The 17,723-nt window shown below is 43.5% G+C and overlaps 1 protein-coding gene across 2 annotated transcripts; it reads left to right on the top strand.

Annotated features, from left to right (window-relative positions):
• The first annotated feature begins 4,477 nt into the window (after nt 1-4,477).
• On the top strand, nt 4,478-17,268 carry babam1 (BRISC and BRCA1 A complex member 1). 2 transcript variants are annotated; one of them, XM_052037782.1, is made up of 9 exons: nt 4,478-5,271; nt 6,912-6,970; nt 9,044-9,164; nt 9,508-9,586; nt 10,503-10,533; nt 11,542-11,671; nt 12,977-13,063; nt 16,262-16,484; nt 16,810-17,268. In XM_052037782.1, exons 1-8 carry the CDS (start codon nt 4,624-4,626, stop codon nt 16,460-16,462), a joined length of 1,356 nt encoding a protein of 451 aa, XP_051893742.1. In that variant the 5' UTR covers nt 4,478-4,623; the 3' UTR covers nt 16,463-16,484; nt 16,810-17,268. The 2 variants fall into 2 exon arrangements, with proteins under 2 accessions (XP_051893742.1, XP_051893743.1); XM_052037783.1 differs by having other exon boundaries at nt 4,479-5,271; nt 10,509-10,533.
• The last annotated feature ends 455 nt before the right edge of the window (nt 17,269-17,723 follow it).

Raw genomic sequence — 17,723 nt, 5'->3', positions numbered from 1 at the left:
AGAACTAATCTGCTCTTCACAGATGGGGTTACAGTTTAACCTCTCATCAGAGAGACATCACATCTGACAGAGCAGCCCTCTGTGCAGAACAGGAATGTCAGCCTAGACATTGTCTCTGTAGTGGGGGTTGAACCCATGAACTTCTAACTCAGAACTAGAAGTGAGAGTCATCAGTCCTGATGGTCCAGACAGGGTTTAGCCCCTGCTCCCAGGATGGGAGCTCCTTGTCAGAGCAAACAGCCCTGCACTGGGCATCAACAGATCAGAAAAGAGCACCCTAACTTAGAGAATACAGCAGAGAGACAGACCCAATCTGTCCATCCTGACCACCAGGTACCCATCTATATTAATTCCATACACCACTATTTGATCCCCAGTCTATTACGTCTTCGGGGACAATGTGAGTGACAGAGAGGGTAACACTTACTATTAGACCTTACCTCCATTTCTGAGCAGCAATTCCACTCCTTTCGTTCTGGAGAAGGGTAAAGGAGAGGTTGGGCTTTTATGGCATCTTGCTGTTTGTTGCTCTGCCTGGGCTTCACTCTCTTTTGGATTGTAACCTCAACTTTGAGATTTGTTGTACTTTTGAAACAAAAGGCTAATTGTCGGCAATCCCTGGGATTTCCTGTCTCACCAAAAGTCGGAAGTGCCCTTCCTCTGGTGCTGCTTTCAAGTCAACATCCCCAGGACTTTAACATCCTCTTTCACATTAACTCTCAAAGAGCAAGAATCAACACATGAGAAACTCGCCAAGTGCAGTTGAATTAAATGGCAAGTACTGCGCAAAAACAGGCCAATCTTCAATCTATTGTACTGCATTTGGTGCGCATGATGTAGTCTCATCTACACTGGGGAAACCAAAAACTGACTGGCTGATTGCTTTGAAGAACCTCCTCCATTCAATCTGTGAGGATTACCCTGAGCTTCCAGTTGTCTTTCATTTCAATTCTCCATCCCGCTCTGACCTCTCTGTCTTTGGCCTCCTACACTTGTTCCAATGAAGCCCAGCGTGAGCTCAAGGAACAGCATCTCATCTTCAGAGTAGGCATGTCACAGACTCTATGACTTAACAATGTTCAACTTTTCCGATATCCATCCTTTTCATTCCAAAACAAACCAATTCTGCTGAAATGTTAGACTGAAATGTCAACTCTCTCTCTGCACTTGACTTGCTGATTATTTCCCTGCATTTTCTGTTTTTATTTCAGATTTCCAGCTTATGCGGTATTTTGCATTTCAACAGATCATGTGGCTTCTCAGCTCCATGCCAGTGATTCTATCCCACACTAGCTTGCTCCCTTCCCCTTGCATCTTCTCCAGTCACTACCTCCAATTCTTTTCCCCCTCGTGTTTATCCAACACTTGTTAACAACATATAGTCCATCCATCAGAGCTGGTTGAGTGTGGTCACAGCATTAATACTGGGGATATTGGCCTAGAAGAACATGTTGACATCCTCCCAATGGATATGAAGCATTTTGCAGAGACAGCTTTGGCGGTATCTCTCGTGCACATTGAACTGCCCACTGCAAGTTGTCTACGACTCTGAAGTGCACAGCAAGTTTGGGATCAATCCTTTCTAGTAGACCCTGACTTTGGTGCTGGGTTTGAGATCTTGGTCTTTGATCTCCCTTTTCATCAGTCAGCCAAAGGCAGTCCTGGCAGACTTGGAGCCCCTGATGGATTTTGTCTTTAATGTCTGCCTTTGCTGATAGGTGGCTCCCAAGAAATGGAAAGATGTCCAGGTTTTCAATGAATTCATTGAGAATATTAATTGTTGGGGGTTGGTGTTGTGCAGTGGTGGGAAAGGTAGGTGCAGGACTCCTGGATTAAAAACAGAACAAAACAGATTTAATATTTCAAGATGATGACCTTTCATCAGGGCTGAGGGAAGTTAGAATAAAAATTATTTTATTATTATTGTCACACGTACTAAGGTACAGTGAAAAACGTTGTTTTGCATGCCATCCATACAGATTATCTCATCACATCAGTACATCGAGGTAGTACAAGGGAAAACAATAACAGAATGTAGAATAAAATGTTAATTACAGAGAAAGTGCAATGCAGGCAGACAGTGGGTGCAAGGCCACGACAAGGACGATTTTGAGGTCAAGAGTCCACCTTTCTCCCTGTGTCTGCATGGGTTTCCTCCGGGTACTCCGGTTTCCTCCCACATTCCAAAGATGTATGGGTTAGGAAGTTGTGGGCATGCTATGTTGGCGACGGAAGCGTGGCGACACTTGTGGGCTGCCCCCAGAACACTCTATGCAAAAAAGATGCATTTCACTGTGTGTTTTGATGTACATGTGACTAATAAAGATATCTTATCTTATTGTACTAGGCGACCATTCAATAGTCTTATAACAGTGGGATAGGAGCTGTCTCTGAGCCCGGTGGTACATGCTTTCAGGCCTTTGTATCTTCTGCCCAATGGGAGGGGGGAGAAGAGAGAATGTCTGGGGTGGGTGGGGTCTTTGATTATGTTGGCTGTTTTACCAAGGCAGTAAGAAGTGCAGACAGAGTCCACGGAGGGGAGGCTGGTTTTCGTGAAATGTGTTAAAATACTGAGAAAGTGGGGAGAGGTAGAGAGGACAAAAGGGAAGACCTGTGTTAAGTTGGAGACCAAAAGAAGCAATCCTGGATCCTGGGGCTGGGAGGCTAAGATTATTAGAGTAATGAAGGTGGGGGTAGTGCCAGCTGGACGAAGATGGTATAGGCAGGTAAGTAATAACGGGTATAAGAGGGGTCAAATGAAATCTGAAATTAGCAGAAGAGGCAGAAGTAAAGAAATGCTAGAAACGTAAATGACAAGACTGAAAAGAGAGATTACTTAAAATTACTTAAAATACACCATTGAGTCCCAAGGGCTGTAACATGCCATGTTGGAAGATCACATGTGGTTCCTTGAGCTTATGTTGTGCTTCACTGGAAGCTGTAGAAAGCCAAAGACAGAAGGATCAGAATGGGGGTGGGATGGAGAATTAAAGTGACAGGCAACCAGAAATTCAGGGTCATCCTCACTGGCAATGGTTTCCTCAAATGTAGTTTATGTCATGAATACCAACCACAGGTATACTACATTTGAAGAAGTACAAGTAAATCGCTGCTTCTTCTAGAATGTCTTATGATCAGATGGTGGGAAGAGAAGCGGTGAAAGGGCAGGTGCTGCATCTCTTGCAGTTGCATGGAAAATAGGAGATGGGTGTTGATGGAGATGGAAGTGTGAACCAAAGAGTTGCAAAAGAATGGTGCCATCTGAATGTTGAAAGGGGAAGGGAGTGGAAGATGTGTCTGGTGGTGGCTTCACATTTGAAGCATCAGAAATTACGTAGGATGCCTGTTGAATATGGAGGCTAATGGGTTGGCAAGTGAGGACACAGAGGACCCTATCCCTGCTCTGGGTGAGGTTGAGAACAGAAATGGAAGGTTTGTGGTTGAGGGCCCTGTCAACTATGGCAGAGACGCAACCACAACTGAGGAAAAAGGAATTTCAAATCGGAAGCACCAAGCGACAGAGACAAAGAAACTTAGAGCATAGTATTGGAATCGTAGAAACAGGCTAAAAAGCCATGGCACACAGTGGATACTAGTTGTTAACCTGTCCCCTGAACTGGAGACAGAGAAGTCAAGAAAGGGAAGAGTCAGTGACAGATCAAGTGAAAGAGACAGCAGAATGGAAATTAACAGCAAAGATGCCAATGTTTAGTGTAAGGCTATCGAAATAGTTAATAATAACTTCCAATGAAAACATTAATAATAACTTGGAGCTCCAGTTGTGAACATAGGCAAGTATTACCTGTATACTATAAATGAGATTGGCTGATGGTTCTGGAGTAGAGTCAACAAAATATGAACATTGCCCATCTCACCCTGTCTACCAGTTCCACTCCAGCAGGATGCTTGTTGAAGGTGAGGTGCACAGTGAGGAAGATTGAGAAGAGGATTGGAGCAATGACACAGTCTTGTTTGACCCCAATGTGTACGTGGGATTATATTAATGATGGGTTCATCGATGAGAATCATGGTTTACATATCATCAAGTAGCAGACGTAACGAATTTCTGAGGCAGCCAAATTTGAGAAGGATTTCCACATATAGAATAGAGATAAATAGCTACAATTTGAAAATATAACTTGCCCTCCCTGACTCCAATCCACTGCAATAAAAGTTGAGAAACAATAAATCGCCCCCTTCCCGTAAATATGAAAGAAAAGAAATTAGGATTTCGTGGTTATCCTTGAATTGTTATATGTTCTGTTGGAATCAATGGGTTCTTCGGAACCAGATTGATTTAAGGTGGTTATCTAGCAAGATAGATAATAAAACAAAGCACCCGGCGAGGTTTCGCGCAGTATTCTGGGAGATGTAGTTTCTTTCTTAGTGACTGGAATGGGGAAGATGGGATCAGGAACTACAAGGTCCATAATGCATCACGGCCCGGACTAGCCCGCTGGGTTCCTCTGGCATCATAGTGTTTTCCATCTGAACCGGCCGGCGCCGCAGTCTCCTCTGGGATTGTAGTCCTTCCTTTGTTTTCACAGGTGGAAGCGGACACTGTGGAACTACATCTCCCAGAAACCATTAAGGAAGAGTTCCGCCCTGGTGCTTGTGGTAGAGATGTCGGCGCCCGCTGAGGAAGGCCGAGAGGCCCCGGCCGGTTCCGAACCGGAGCCCCAGGCTTCGGGCCCGAACGTTCAGCGGCCTAGTACCCGGTCCAACCCTGAGGGCGCAGAGGATAGACAGGATCCGCCCGGACAGGGGGCGCAGGCGGGCAGCAGAGAAGGAGATGGGGAGGCTGGGACTGAGAGCCCGGGAGTCGGGGGAAGGACCAGGGGCAGCAGGAGGAGGCAGCAGGAACAAGAGGTCCAGGCCCAAGCCCACAGTCTACCCTCGTTCCAGTCCCAGTCTCAACCCCAGTCCCTAACTCAAGCCCAATCCCAGAGTAAATTCCAGTCCCAGTCTTCAAACCAATCCCCAAATCCATCCCAGACCCCAAATCAAGCCCAAAGTCAACCTCAGCCTCTGTGTCAAACCCAATCACTGCCTCAGTCTCAGTCTCAATCCCAATTCCAGTCCAAGCCTCAGTCGCTGCCCCAGTCTCAAAGCCAACCCCAACTTCAAAACCAGACCCTGCCTCAAGGCCAGTCTTCAGTCCTGCCCCAATCCCAGAGTCAGCCCCAATTCCAATCTCAACTGCAGTTCCAAAGTCAACCCCAGCCTGAGATTCAGATCAGGACCCCAAAGGTTAACTGCCCAGAGAAAGTGGTAAGTCTTGTTGTGGTTGCTTTTAAAACAGTGGTCACTTACTTTTACTTGCCCTACTTTTTTTTAAAGTAAAAAATATAATTAGGGAAAATAATTGTAGTTTATGTTGACAAAATCAGTTACTAAACTTTTATGATGCTGGACTTCTGTTTTGCAGAATCATAGATAATTTTTTATATATGTTATAAAGTGTGAAGATTGGCTAATCTAGTATTGAAAGTTGGAGATATTACTGTAACATTGATTTATCTGTAAAGGAGGGGGATTTTTGAATGATCTTGATTGACAAGTGGAACTTGGGTATCCTGTGAAAGGGAATTGGTTAGCTTTGAAATGGCCTTTCCTGTTGTGTATTGAGAGATTAGTGATGTAAAGCATTCATTACATAACTTTAAGTTATGGGAAATAAATTAGGGAAAAGATGTGTAACTTGGGTTATTAGTACAGCATACTTGCAGGTATTAAGCTGTGTGTTGAGTGCCAAGTCATTGCCTGATCCAGATTTCTTCCATCCTTGCTCCTAACCTAATTCTGTGGATAGAATAATCCACTGGAAATATCTAAATTATAACTAATATTTCCCAACAATCCCAATAGGTGTTGTATTTGGAAAAAGCAGGTTGACAGTGAATATGATGACAATAGAGCAACTTTTGTGGAAAGGATTTACAGCCCAAGGTCCATTCATTTTGGTAGTGGTGGGGTCTTTTGATCTTTAGAGATTGAAAAGTCAGATGGAACAGCTGGTTGGAGGGATGACTAACAGCTTGATTAGAAAAATAGAAAGAATTAGTTTGGAAAGGATTAGTGCCTGGGTAGTGGGAGCAAAGGGTTCTGACCATCACGGGTAGGCTGTTGGAAGGAGGGGTGACACAAAGATGAGACAAGGTTGAGGAGGATGCTGCAGAAACAGCAGAGGGGACAGGTGGAGCATTGTAGACTGGGATTTTAAATGCAGTGTATGTTGAAGCATGTAGGACAGTGAGATTGAAGGTGGGCTAAGGAATGTGGCCTATGTGAAATAATATCTTGGAATACCGAAAAAGTTGCAGTTTATAGAGAGTGCGGCTTACAAGGAGGATGATCTCTGTGTCGTTTACGAGCAGATTGAGAGTATTGTCATCTGTGGTTAGTGTATTACTAAAGTGTGATTTTTTTTTCCGGCACCATTATATCTGTCATGGTGTGATGGACCTAATTGTGTTAGAGGGCTTGGCCAGTTACAAGCATTGCAATGTTTTGCTGAGTGGGTTTGAGTGGGCGGCACAGTGGTGTAGTGGTTAGCGTAACCCTAGTACAGTGCCAGTGACCCGTGTTCAATTCCAGCCACTGTCTATAAGGAGTTTGTACATTCTCCCCATGTCTGCGTGGGTTTCCTCCGGGTGGTCTGGTTTCCTCCCATGTTCCAAAGACGTACGGGTTAGGAAGTTGTGGCATGCTATGTTGGCGCTGGAAGCATGGCGACACTTGCGGGCTGCCCCCAGAACATTCTACGCAAAAAGATGCATTTCACTGTGTATTTTGATGTACATGTGACTAATAAAGAAATCTTATCTGGTTGATGGGTCAACAATGTGTTTATTAAGTGGGATCAGGCTGCAAAAAGTCTTGCTTCAAGTTTTGTCTCATTCTCTTTACAGATCATTTGCTTGGATCTTTCAGAAGAGATGTCACTGCAGAAACTTGAGTCGATGAATGGGTTAGGATGCTTAACACTATTATTTTGCCACTTGCCATGTATCACTAACTGCTGAAAAATTGTGCGGGCTGTGGCTCTCTACAGAAGAGAGAAAGCTGAAGGGGCCTAAAAATTTGTGAACCTTTTTGACGGTGTTAGAAGAGATCTGAATAAGATCAGAAAGAAAAAATGGGTCATTAATAAGTAGACTCAGTAGAAACATTTGCCCCAGTGGTGAGAATGTACAATTTTTTCCCACAGGGAGTAGTTAAGGGAATACGCAGAGATGCATTTAAGATGAAGCTGCTTTTCAAAACAAAAAGGAGAAAGGAATAGAAGGATATATTCATAAGGTTAGGTGAGGTTGAATGGGAGGAGGCTTGTGTGTAGCTGAGATGAGATGGAACAAATGTTCTGTTTCTATAAACCTGATGTCGTGCAGATGTGAGTAGTGTGGCTGTCAGTCTGCTCCATGTGATTTGGAAGTCACTGCAGTGCTAGAGAGGAGGAGGAGGAGGAAAGACACTACAGAGTTTGGCTGCGGGTTTTGCATTGTGAATAAGTTTTGTTGATGTGATTGGGTTGTCAGGGTTTAGCCTAGAGCTGCTATGCATTGGCTGAGGTCCAACCTCTGGATGTGAGGAATTTTAGCTTTGCTGTAACACTTTGCTTGTTGGGGTGACTGTGTCATTATTGTTGGGAGATTACTGAGAGAGCAGAGTGTTCCATTTGTTTTTATTGATTTTGAGAATGCAATTAGTATCGTCAGGTTGTGTCCCCATGGGGCCAAAAGGTTGAGAGGAGATTTAATATTCTCATAGAGAATATTAAATATTAATGTGGTTTTCATGAAGAAACTAAGGACTTCTACTTGCAGGAATTAGAAAACCAGTTGACGTTCTGGGTCGAGACCCTTTATCTGGACTGAAAGATAAGGGGGAGATGGTCAGTATAAAAAGATGGAGGGAAAGAGTGGAGCAAGCGATAGGTGGATCCAGATGAGAGATGATAGGCGGATGGGGGAGGGTAGAGTGGAAATAGTGCCGGAAAGTGTGAGGTGATGGGTGGCAGCGATAAAAGGCTGAAGATGATGGAATCTGATGGGGGAGGAGGGTGGAGCATGGAATCAAGGGAGGGACATGGGGAGGGCAGATGGGAACAGTGGGGGAGGGGAACCAGTGGAGGAGTGTATGGGTGATGGGCAATTGGAGTGGGTGGAGGAGGGGAAAGTAACAGGGTGATGAGGGCTGGGGTGAGTAAGTCAGGAGGAAAGAGAAGAGGGGGAGCAGTTTACAGGAAGTTGGAGAATTCAATGTCCATGCCATTGGGTTGTAGACACCCCAGGCAGAATATGAGGTTCTGTTCCTCTAGTTTGCGCTTAGCCTCATGCTGGCAGTGGAGGATGCTGAGGACAGTCGTGTTAGTGTGGGAATGGGGAGGAGAATAGCAACTGGGAGCTCTAGGCGGCCACGGTGGATGGAGCACCGGTGGTCAGCAAAGCAGTCCCCTAGTCTGTGCCTGGTCTCATCGATGCAGAGGAGGCCACATCGGGAACACTGGATGCAATAACTAAGGCTGGAGGATCTGCATGTGAATGTCTGTCTCCCTTAGAAGGGCTGTTTAGCGCCCTGGATGGTGGTGAGGGAGGAGGTGTAGGGACAGGTGTTTCACCTTCTACAGTTACAGGGGAAAGTGTCTGGGAGGGTTGAGCAGACCAGGAAGTTGTGGGGAGAATGATCCCTGCAGAAAGATGTGGCTGGTGGTGGGATCATGTTGTAACTGGTGGAAGTTATGAAGAATGACGTGATGGAGATGTAGGCTGGTGGGATGATATGAGGACCAGGGGAACTCTATCCCTGTTCTGTCTAGGGGGTGGGGGGAGGGAGGGCAGTGGGGTAAGATCAGTGGGCCAAGTGGCTATCTCATACTCTCAGTTTCTGTGGTACTGGATGATTGTTGGGTTGACAATTCATTTATCGTTGAAGCTATTGGGTGGGCAGTGACCCAGTTACTGGGGCTGTACGGAGTTGACTGATTAGGAACTGGGAATTGTTGAATTTGATTTCATGTTTTTTTTTGTTTTCTTTTATTCAGTTCCAAAACCAATGCATTAAACATCGCTCAGAAAATGATAGAAATGTTTGTCAGGACAAAGCACAAGATTGACAAGCGGCATGAATTTGCTCTTGTGGTGGTGAATGATGAAGTCACTTGGGTAAGAACAATGTACTATCTAAAGCTGAGACAGAAGTGGCGGAAGTGTGCTTAGTTGGTGGCATTCAAGTCACTGGAATTGCCTTGTGGCTGAAAATAGCATGGATCCTTGACCATTCATATCTGGATCAACAACCAAGTCATTGGAGTGGTCCTCTCATCTGTTTATGTCAATGGTCACTGTGTAATGCTAAAAGCAACCAGTAGATAGCACTAGAGTATAATTCTATCTATGTAATAACCAAGCAGATGCTTGATTGGAAATATTGTTATCCACTTCTGTGTAGCATTGATCTGAATTATTAGTTGATTTGCACCTTGCATTTCTCTTTCCCTCCTTCCAGCTGTCTGGGTTCACTTCTGACCCCCGGGAGGTTTGCAGCTGTCTGTATGATCTGGATACAAATGTCTGTGAGTCTTTTGGTATCCTTTTTTAATGGAAGTCCATAAATCCTGAATTGGATTGCGATGTGCTGCAGAACATACTAATGGACTGTGTTGCTGTCATCCTATAAGACTGCAATGCATTTTCTGTGCCTGCTGCAGAGATATTGGAGCTGTAGTGTCTAAGGCATGAATAACCCAGTCCTGCAATTCCATGTGCAATATTAAGAGCTCAGTAACCTGTAATAGAAGTGGAAGTTTCATATTGTATTTCATTTGAACTGTGAAAGCTCTCCAGTAATATAATTGGAGATTTTCACCTTCTAAATTTGGCTTGTGTCAGAAGTGAAAGTACTATGAAGTGTATTACAAAATTGGGGTTTTGTGTTAGTGGGCACGGCACAGTACTAGTGAGATACATCTGTCACTCTAAAACATATATAATGCTGTTGGGGATAGGTCTTGCCCTGTACAACACAGGGTATTGGGACTGGTGGGACGGGTCTTGCCCTGTACAACACAGGAAAATGTACAGAAGACTTACAAAGATATTGCCAGGACTGGGAGGATACAGCAATCAGGAGAGATGAAGGAAATGAAGGGGAAATCGGATAGCGATCTTTAAAATCGGGAAAGGATTGAATAATATGCTTTTGTGGGGAAATGCTTTCTTCATCTAGAAGTTGAAATCAAGAATAGAAGATAGTCTGGAATAAATTTAGGAGGCATTCTTCAGACAACAAACGGTGAGAATGCAGAACCAAATACCACAGGGACTGGTTGCAAAAGCCTTTGATGGAATAAAGGACAGTTTTGATGTTTATGATGAGGGAGAAAGAAGTGGTGGGTTATTGGTGGCTGGGGAAGGCTTGTTTAGAGCATAATCCCATTTGGCTGAGTGATCACTCTGTACTGTGATACTATATAATTCTTTGTTATTTTCCTTAAAGTCTAGTTCCAGATCTGGATGGACTCTTTAGCCTTGTGTAAGTAGCTTTTACTCCAACTGATTATTAACTGGATTCTAGCTTGAGATGACAAGTCCAAAAAAACATATTTGAGAAAACTCCCAACGAGTGGGGATTTCCAAACTAGTTTGAGCATTCCTTGAATCTGAGTTTGGCCTGGTGACACATTCCTCTGTAAAATAAATATTAAAATTACTGTATATGTGCAGTACTCTGCGTCAGCTTGGAATGGAGTAAGCAAGTAACTGCTGCTTCAGAACAGAGTGCTCCCTGTGGATTCACTACAAACATTGTGCACAGAGCATTCCATTTCTGTGGTGCCTTTCGTGATCATTAGACATTTGAAAGTGCTTTACGGCCAGTGAGCAATTTTGAAGTTCAGTCTTTGTTGTAGTGTCGTAAATGTAGCAGTGGTGTGCAAAGAAAGATCCCATAACTTCAACATGATAATTGGGGTGAAAAAAATGTTTCCGTGATGCTGCTAAAAGGAACAACTTTGACCCAGCGCTGAATGTAGCTGTCTTGCTCAATTGATGGGAGTGTTTGCATTCATCTGAGAGGGAGGGCAAGGGTTCAATTAAATGTCTCTTCCGAAAGTTGGCACCTCCATTAGTGCAGTACACCCTTGCCTCCTGCACTGGGAGTGTCATCTAGATTTTTGCATGATACTTTGGAGTAGGATTGAATTCCTAACCTGATTCTGAGTGGAGGGTGCTGACCAATGAATCACGGCTGAATGCGAACAGGAGGAGGGGGTGTGGTGGGGATACAAGAGAAGCAGCAAGTAGCAGCTGGTCAAGTCCGTCAGAGCAGGTCTGCAAGACTGCCAGGTCTTGCATACACTGAGGCTGTTAGTGATAATTTCTGCCTCGTCATTGACTTGCACATGCTATACCCATTCCAGACAGTAAGGTAAGCTGGCAACATCCTCCTAATCTTGGGAAGGCCTTTGTTTATGAGTTTTCATGGCCTTGCTAAGCTGAGCTTATTACTCTGTTCAATTCATGTTAGCATCTGATCCCACAGACAACAAAAAATTGAGTTGCCAGTGACGGAAAATGTCCAGACCATCCCGCCTCCATATATCGTACGAATGATACTGGTCTACATTCGAACGCCTTGCCACCCGCAGTCAGTCTCGGTGGAGCATTTCAGTGTAAGTAGGGAAGATATTTTGCCTCTCGCTTGAACCTGTGACACTCTCCCAGCTCCTGGTATAATGCTGGGGACAAAGGTACTGCTTGCCACCAGTGCCCCTGCCACACAAAGTCTTGGGGGATAAATATTATTTCATGCTTGTGAATCTTGCCATGTGTATATTGGCTACCACCTTTGCCTACTTCGATACACTTTCGAAAATGTTTTGGGTCAGCCACTAGGATGAGAACTTTCTTCAAAGGATCTGAGCATCCTGTTCCTCAAAGGGTTTGGAGTGCTCAGTTATATTCAAAATTGCGCTCAGTAGATTTTTGTAAGTTAAGGTAATGGAGGGATACATCGATCAGTTGAGAAAATGGAATTGAAGGAGAGTGGGAAAAGGTATCCATAGTTATGACTAGTTCAGACTCTGGAGGGTACAATTCATGGGTTGGACAATAAAAGGGCAGAGCCCGTGGAATTACTGGGGAATATGACCAAAAACAATAGTGTGTTTCTGGAGAAAGGCATGATTGAGAGATACAATTGGGAAATGGAATTGGGGCATCTGGGATGTTGGAAATGAAGGGATGCGGGTGAAAGGATTCCAGATTGTTGGGGTAAATAGGTTTTTTGTCGCAAAATTTCTTGTGTTTAATAATCTGCAAGTTCCCTGGCAGCCCATTCCAACAGTCATGCGTCTGAGGAAGCCCGTTGTTCCAGAGAGGTCTGGTTTGAGCATTTGGCCTCAGAATGGAAGTGCGAAGTAGTCTCTACCTCACATCATTTTGGGTAGATTGCCAACCTTCTGAGGCCTCTGACACTCACACTTGGTCCTGCAATAACACCCCCCCCACCCCTCCCCATTCTCCCAATTACTTCATAGGCTGCTACATCTCTCCAACTTCCTGCACTCTTGCATTTGTCCTCCACTGTTCCTGGGTCAGGGCTTTCTTTCTCCAGCCAATTCGACAGTCTCCAGCTCTGTATCTGTCTTCTTTCACTGCTTTATCTGTCTCTGCTTAAAGTCTCTTAAGAACCTGCCAATTGAATCTCTGCTTAGCTCCATTTAGCCCCTTGAGCCCACTCCATTCAGTTGGATAATGGCTGATTTTGTATCTCAACACACTTATTCCATAATCCCTCAATATTCCTCCTCAACAAAAGTCTATCAGTTTTTGTCTTTTCTCATTTGTTCCATTCCTTTCCTTTAAGGAAGTTCTCTGGGATGTAACTTGTGCTGAGAAAGGTCATAATTGTAAGTGACACACAGTTTTATTTGATGCACAGCGTAATCAGTGTGTTTCTCCACCTCTCTCCCCAGAAAATTCTGCAATCTCCTTATTTTTTCTTCGACGTGATTTATATTTACAACAGAACTGAAGAAATGGATGAGGAGCCTAGTTACAAGGTGGTGTCGTACTTTTTCTCCCTTGTTTCTTTCCACCCTCCCAACATCTCCAATGTTTGTCTTGCTCTTTTTGTCCACCTCTTTCCTAATGTGCTGTGCAGCCACTGTTGTAAAGAAAATATGGCAGACAGTTTGCACACATGGTGGGCATTGCATTTACCCATTTGGGGAAGAGGGAAGTAATGAGGTGGGATGGGTATGCATTGTGTTTAAGGGTAATCAACCCAGCTGGTTTGTGCTACCCATTTTGCTCCATGTACTATTTAAATACAAAGCGTGTAGATATTTGTCATTATTGATTGAGGCATGGACTGTACAAAGCATGAGGGCATTTTCTTATTTGGTCACCCCATTACAGGAAAAGTTTGAGTTGTTTTCTTTGTAACAGAAGAAGATGAGGGGACAATTTATAAGCAACATTGATAAGATGAATAACAAGAACTTGCATTATCAGAGAGGTTGCTAACCAGGGAATAAAGGCTTAACCTAATTTGTGGAAGGGTCAGAGTTGACTGTGTGTGTGGGGAGGGCAACGGCTTTCCTCCAAAACAAAAAGTTGGAATTCACTGCCAAAGTGTGATGGAGGCATGTTTAAAAGAAGTACCTAGATAATCATTTGAATGCTACAGATCAAAAACTGGGAAGTAGCATTGGCCTCAGTAGCTGCTTTTTGATGATGGGCTGAATGGCCTTGTTCAGTAAAGTAAATTTCTATCATTCTGTTTAAAAACATGCATCTTTTTTCTACAACCTTTCTCCTCCATCTTCATCTGGCCCCTAGGCTAATACAGTTGTTAATATGCAATTGGTGAGCTGGTTTTTCACTACCCCCTTAAGGGCTTGTTTGTCTTCAGATATCGCAAGTGATGTTTGACTAGATAAATTTATACAACTGCAGCAAATGGACAAAAGATCAATTTGCATCTCTGTAAGCAGATATACAAAAGATGTCAGGAATAGCTGGTATTTCTGGCTATTCCTGATATCAATAGTGTTGCTTAACCACCTTAGGATGTGCCAACACACAACCAAAATAAGTACTTTTGAAGCGGAATTAATTTTTTCATTCTTATAGCAGTGGTCTTACTGACAAATCTGGCATTTATTGCCAATCCCTAATTGCCCTCAAGGCGGTGATGAGCCATGACCTTAAACTACAGCACTCCATGTGCTGAAGATGTTCTGCAGTGCTGTTGGGGTGGGTGTTTTATTTTTCACATCGGGTGAAGATGAAGGAACGGTGATGTATTTCCAAGTCAGTATGGTGTATGACTTGGAGGAAAATTTACAGGCAGTGGTATTCTTGTGCATTTCTGAGCCTTGCTCTTCTAGGTGTGGAGGTCAGTTTTGAGAGGTGTTATCAAAGAAAGCTCAGCAAGCAATTGCAGTGCAGCTTTGAGACTGTTAATATTGCTCGTGGAGGGTTGAATTTTTAAGGTAGTAGGTAAGATAGTAATCAAGTGACTGGTTCATCTTGGATTGTGTTATGCATCTTCTTGGAGCTGTTCTTCACCTACTCAGCTGAGAGTACTCATAATCCATCACGGTCCTGATTTGTAGATGCTGGAAAAGCATTGTTTGGCATGTCAGGGGCTGGTAGGTCACTCACTCCAGCATTCCCAGCCTCAGATGCTCTTGTACAGTATTTGTGACTAGTCTGTTTAAAACCTCTGCATAGTGTTGACTCCCATCTACAAATGAATTAATCTCTGAATATCAAGGGTAGGTGGTATACTCTATTCAGAGATGTTTAGCTCCTTTCAGAGATTACTATTATTTGTTACTTGCAACTAACTAATCCAGGCAGAATGTTGTCCAGCTTTTGTTGAATATGGCACGGGCTAAATTGTTATCTGAGGAGCTACAGATAAAAGTAAAAACTACATTCACACCAAATAAAAACAGAAAATGTAGAAATACTAAGGAGGTTGGGCAGCATTTGTGGAAAGTGAAGCTGTGACCTTTCATTAGAACTCCGAAATGTTAGAAATCAAGTTGCATAGAGAGATGGGGGGGAAGAGAACAAAGGGTTAGTAGGGTGGAGCTCAAGAGAGGTTGAATGATAAGTGGTGTTTAAGATTTAGTAGCAGCTGATCTGTGTGCAGGATGTATAAATACAAGGAGCTGAATGACAATAGTTTTTTAAAAAATAATGAAATAGTGAAATACAAAGCCCTGCACCTTCTGGAAAACTAAAGTAAAAGGGGAAGCTGGAAGTATTTGGGTCAGGCAGCATCTGTAGAGAGACTAGTGTTGGCTGCTTAGAGTAGAAGTGTGGAGATGGAAGAGTGTACTAGGGAGTTGCAGTGGAAATGGTCCCTTTAGGATGTTAAAGAAGGAGGAGAAGGTGTGTGTGGCAGTGGCCTACGTTAGTGGGAATTTAATTCCTTGAATGTGGTGACTAATGGGATGGAAGGTGAGGACAAGGGGAATCTTATCCTTGCTCTAGGTTGAGAGTAGCAATACAGCAAATGGAACAGATGTGGTTGAGAGCACTGTCAACTGTGATATCTATGGTTTCCCAGCCATCACAGCCATCTAAGGGAAAAAGAGTTTGCCAGTGAATGCCCCTCTTCAGACTTTATAAGAGGGAGGGTGATTGAAGCATCCAAAGCTACTGTAAGTAGGAAATGCAGCAGCCAAACTTCAAACAGCAAGATCCTACAGACAACGGAGACACAAGAGACTGCAGGTGCTGGAATCTGGAGCAACAAACAATCTGCTGGTGGAACTCAGTGGGTTGAGCAGCATCTGTGGGAGCAAAGGAATTGTCAATAATTCCTCCCACAGATGTGGATTGACCTGCTGATTTCTTCCAGCAGATGGATGACTGAAGGATCAACAAACAATGTGCTTAAGGCTAACTAATCTATTTTCCTTAACATTGTTTGCAAGAGGAGTGTTGGCTGAAAGACTCTTGCTCTTCCTATCTACATGGGCAGGAGGTTCTTGGTTAAGCAGCCCAGCCAGAAAACGGCGCATGTAACATGCAGCATTCCAACTTGAGTATACTGGAGATTCAGCTTAATTTTCATGCTCTTAAAATCTTTGTGTAGATTCAAGTTCCACTGCAATCTTCTGAGGCCAGGATGATGAAGGGAATGATGAAATATACATTAAAATTTTAATATTTTCTATGTATCTTTTATTAACTTTTGTAGATTCCAAAGTGATATTTAATTTTCTTTCTCCACACAGGAAGCTTATTCATTTTTCAATAACTTGGACACAAAGGGAACCAGCTACAAATATGATGTGTCACTCACTGGACAGGCTGTGGAGCTGCACAACTGCATGGCCAAGTTACTCGCACATCCACTGCAGAGGCCGATCCAGGTCCATGCAGTTTATAGTCTTCTGGAGGATGATGATGCAGTAGAAGTGGAAGCAACTGTTTGACGGAAGGATGTTTCTGGGAGAAGTAAATTAAAATTCTGTCTCATCTGTTTCAATGTCTCTATCTCCACTTCTTTCTCTCCCTCTCTTTCACACTGTATCTGTCTAACTGTGTGTGTCTCTCTTTCTCTCTCTCTGTTATTGCTCTTTGGCTCATGCTCTGCAATAATTTACTGCCATCTCTCTCCATGGCTTTGAAGTGCTACACTGGCTGCCTCATCCTGTAGCTCCAGTCCATTCTAGCTATGACTGTAAAATGGGGAGTGTGGGATCTTATTCAGTAAGTTGAGGTGAGCACAATCTTGCATGGTGTCAAACTACAAATATTTTCTGGTTGTTGGAAAATTTAGGCTCCAGGCTCCAGGCTCCACGCCAGATGCATCGCCAACTCTTGCCCCGTGCAGTACTGAAGGTCAACTGCATTGCTTTAGGACCAGACATTCATATGGGATCTCGCCTGCCTTTTCCATTCAGCAATGGTGATTCCATGTCGCTTTTGAAGAACAGGTTCTTCTGTCATCCAACTCGAATCAAAGCACAAGGTCAATTGACGATCCAGCCTGATTTGTTCCTTTGTTTATTTGATGTTACTGTGCCTAATGGCTGCTGTATATCAGTCCTTGCACTTCGTGGTAATTCATAAGATGTAAAAAGCATTCAGTGCTTTCAAATGCATAACATGTAAATACAACTCTAACCCCCAGTCAGCAACACTGGCCAGATAATTCTTTCTTGAAAGCTTGTATCGAAGCAAAACATTGATTGCCAATTTTTGTTTGCTTTAATAGAAATAAAACTACTTAAAGAAATTTCTGTATTTTTTTAATTCTAAAGAATTCCATAAAATGTACAGCATAGAAGTAGGATGCTTGGATTACCTGGTCCCTGCTAAGAACAAAAGAAATAGGTGTAGGTCACATAGACCCTTGAACAGATCTTTCCTGCCTGATCTCCGTATCCACTGATTCCCTCTGCTGCTGCTGTATATGCTTCCAGTGAGCTTCCTGCAACCTATCTCAGACCTATTGGCATGTCCTTTTAGACAATTTCTCCTCTATCTTGCTGGTTATTTGTTATTTCAATCACAACCATTCTCAATGTTTGTCATCGATATAGCACAGAAACAGACCCTTTAGCCCATTGAGTATGCACTCACTGTCAAGCACCCATTTTGTTTTACACTAATTCTACTCAAACCCATTTTATTTGCCCCACCTCCAATTCTACCATTCGTTAGGGACAATTTACTGTAGCCAATTAACCT

The sequence above is a fragment of the Pristis pectinata genome, chromosome 24 (genome assembly GCF_009764475.1).
Source record: "Pristis pectinata isolate sPriPec2 chromosome 24, sPriPec2.1.pri, whole genome shotgun sequence".
NCBI classification, from domain to species: Eukaryota; Metazoa; Chordata; class Chondrichthyes; order Rhinopristiformes; family Pristidae; genus Pristis; species Pristis pectinata.
Note: the sequence above shows the minus strand (reverse complement) of the source record. Positions and strands in the feature narration are given on the sequence as shown.

Coding starts and splice junctions, on each gene's coding strand:
- babam1 (XM_052037782.1), top strand. CDS start 4,624: ATGTCGGCGCCCGCTGAGGAAGGCCGAGAGGCCCCGGCCGGTTCCGAA. Junction 5,272..6,911: donor TTAACTGCCCAGAGAAAGTG/GTAAGTCTTGTT, acceptor TTCTCTTTACAG/ATCATTTGCTTGGATCTTTC. Junction 6,971..9,043: donor AAACTTGAGTCGATGAATGG/GTTAGGATGCTT, acceptor TCTTTTATTCAG/TTCCAAAACCAATGCATTAA.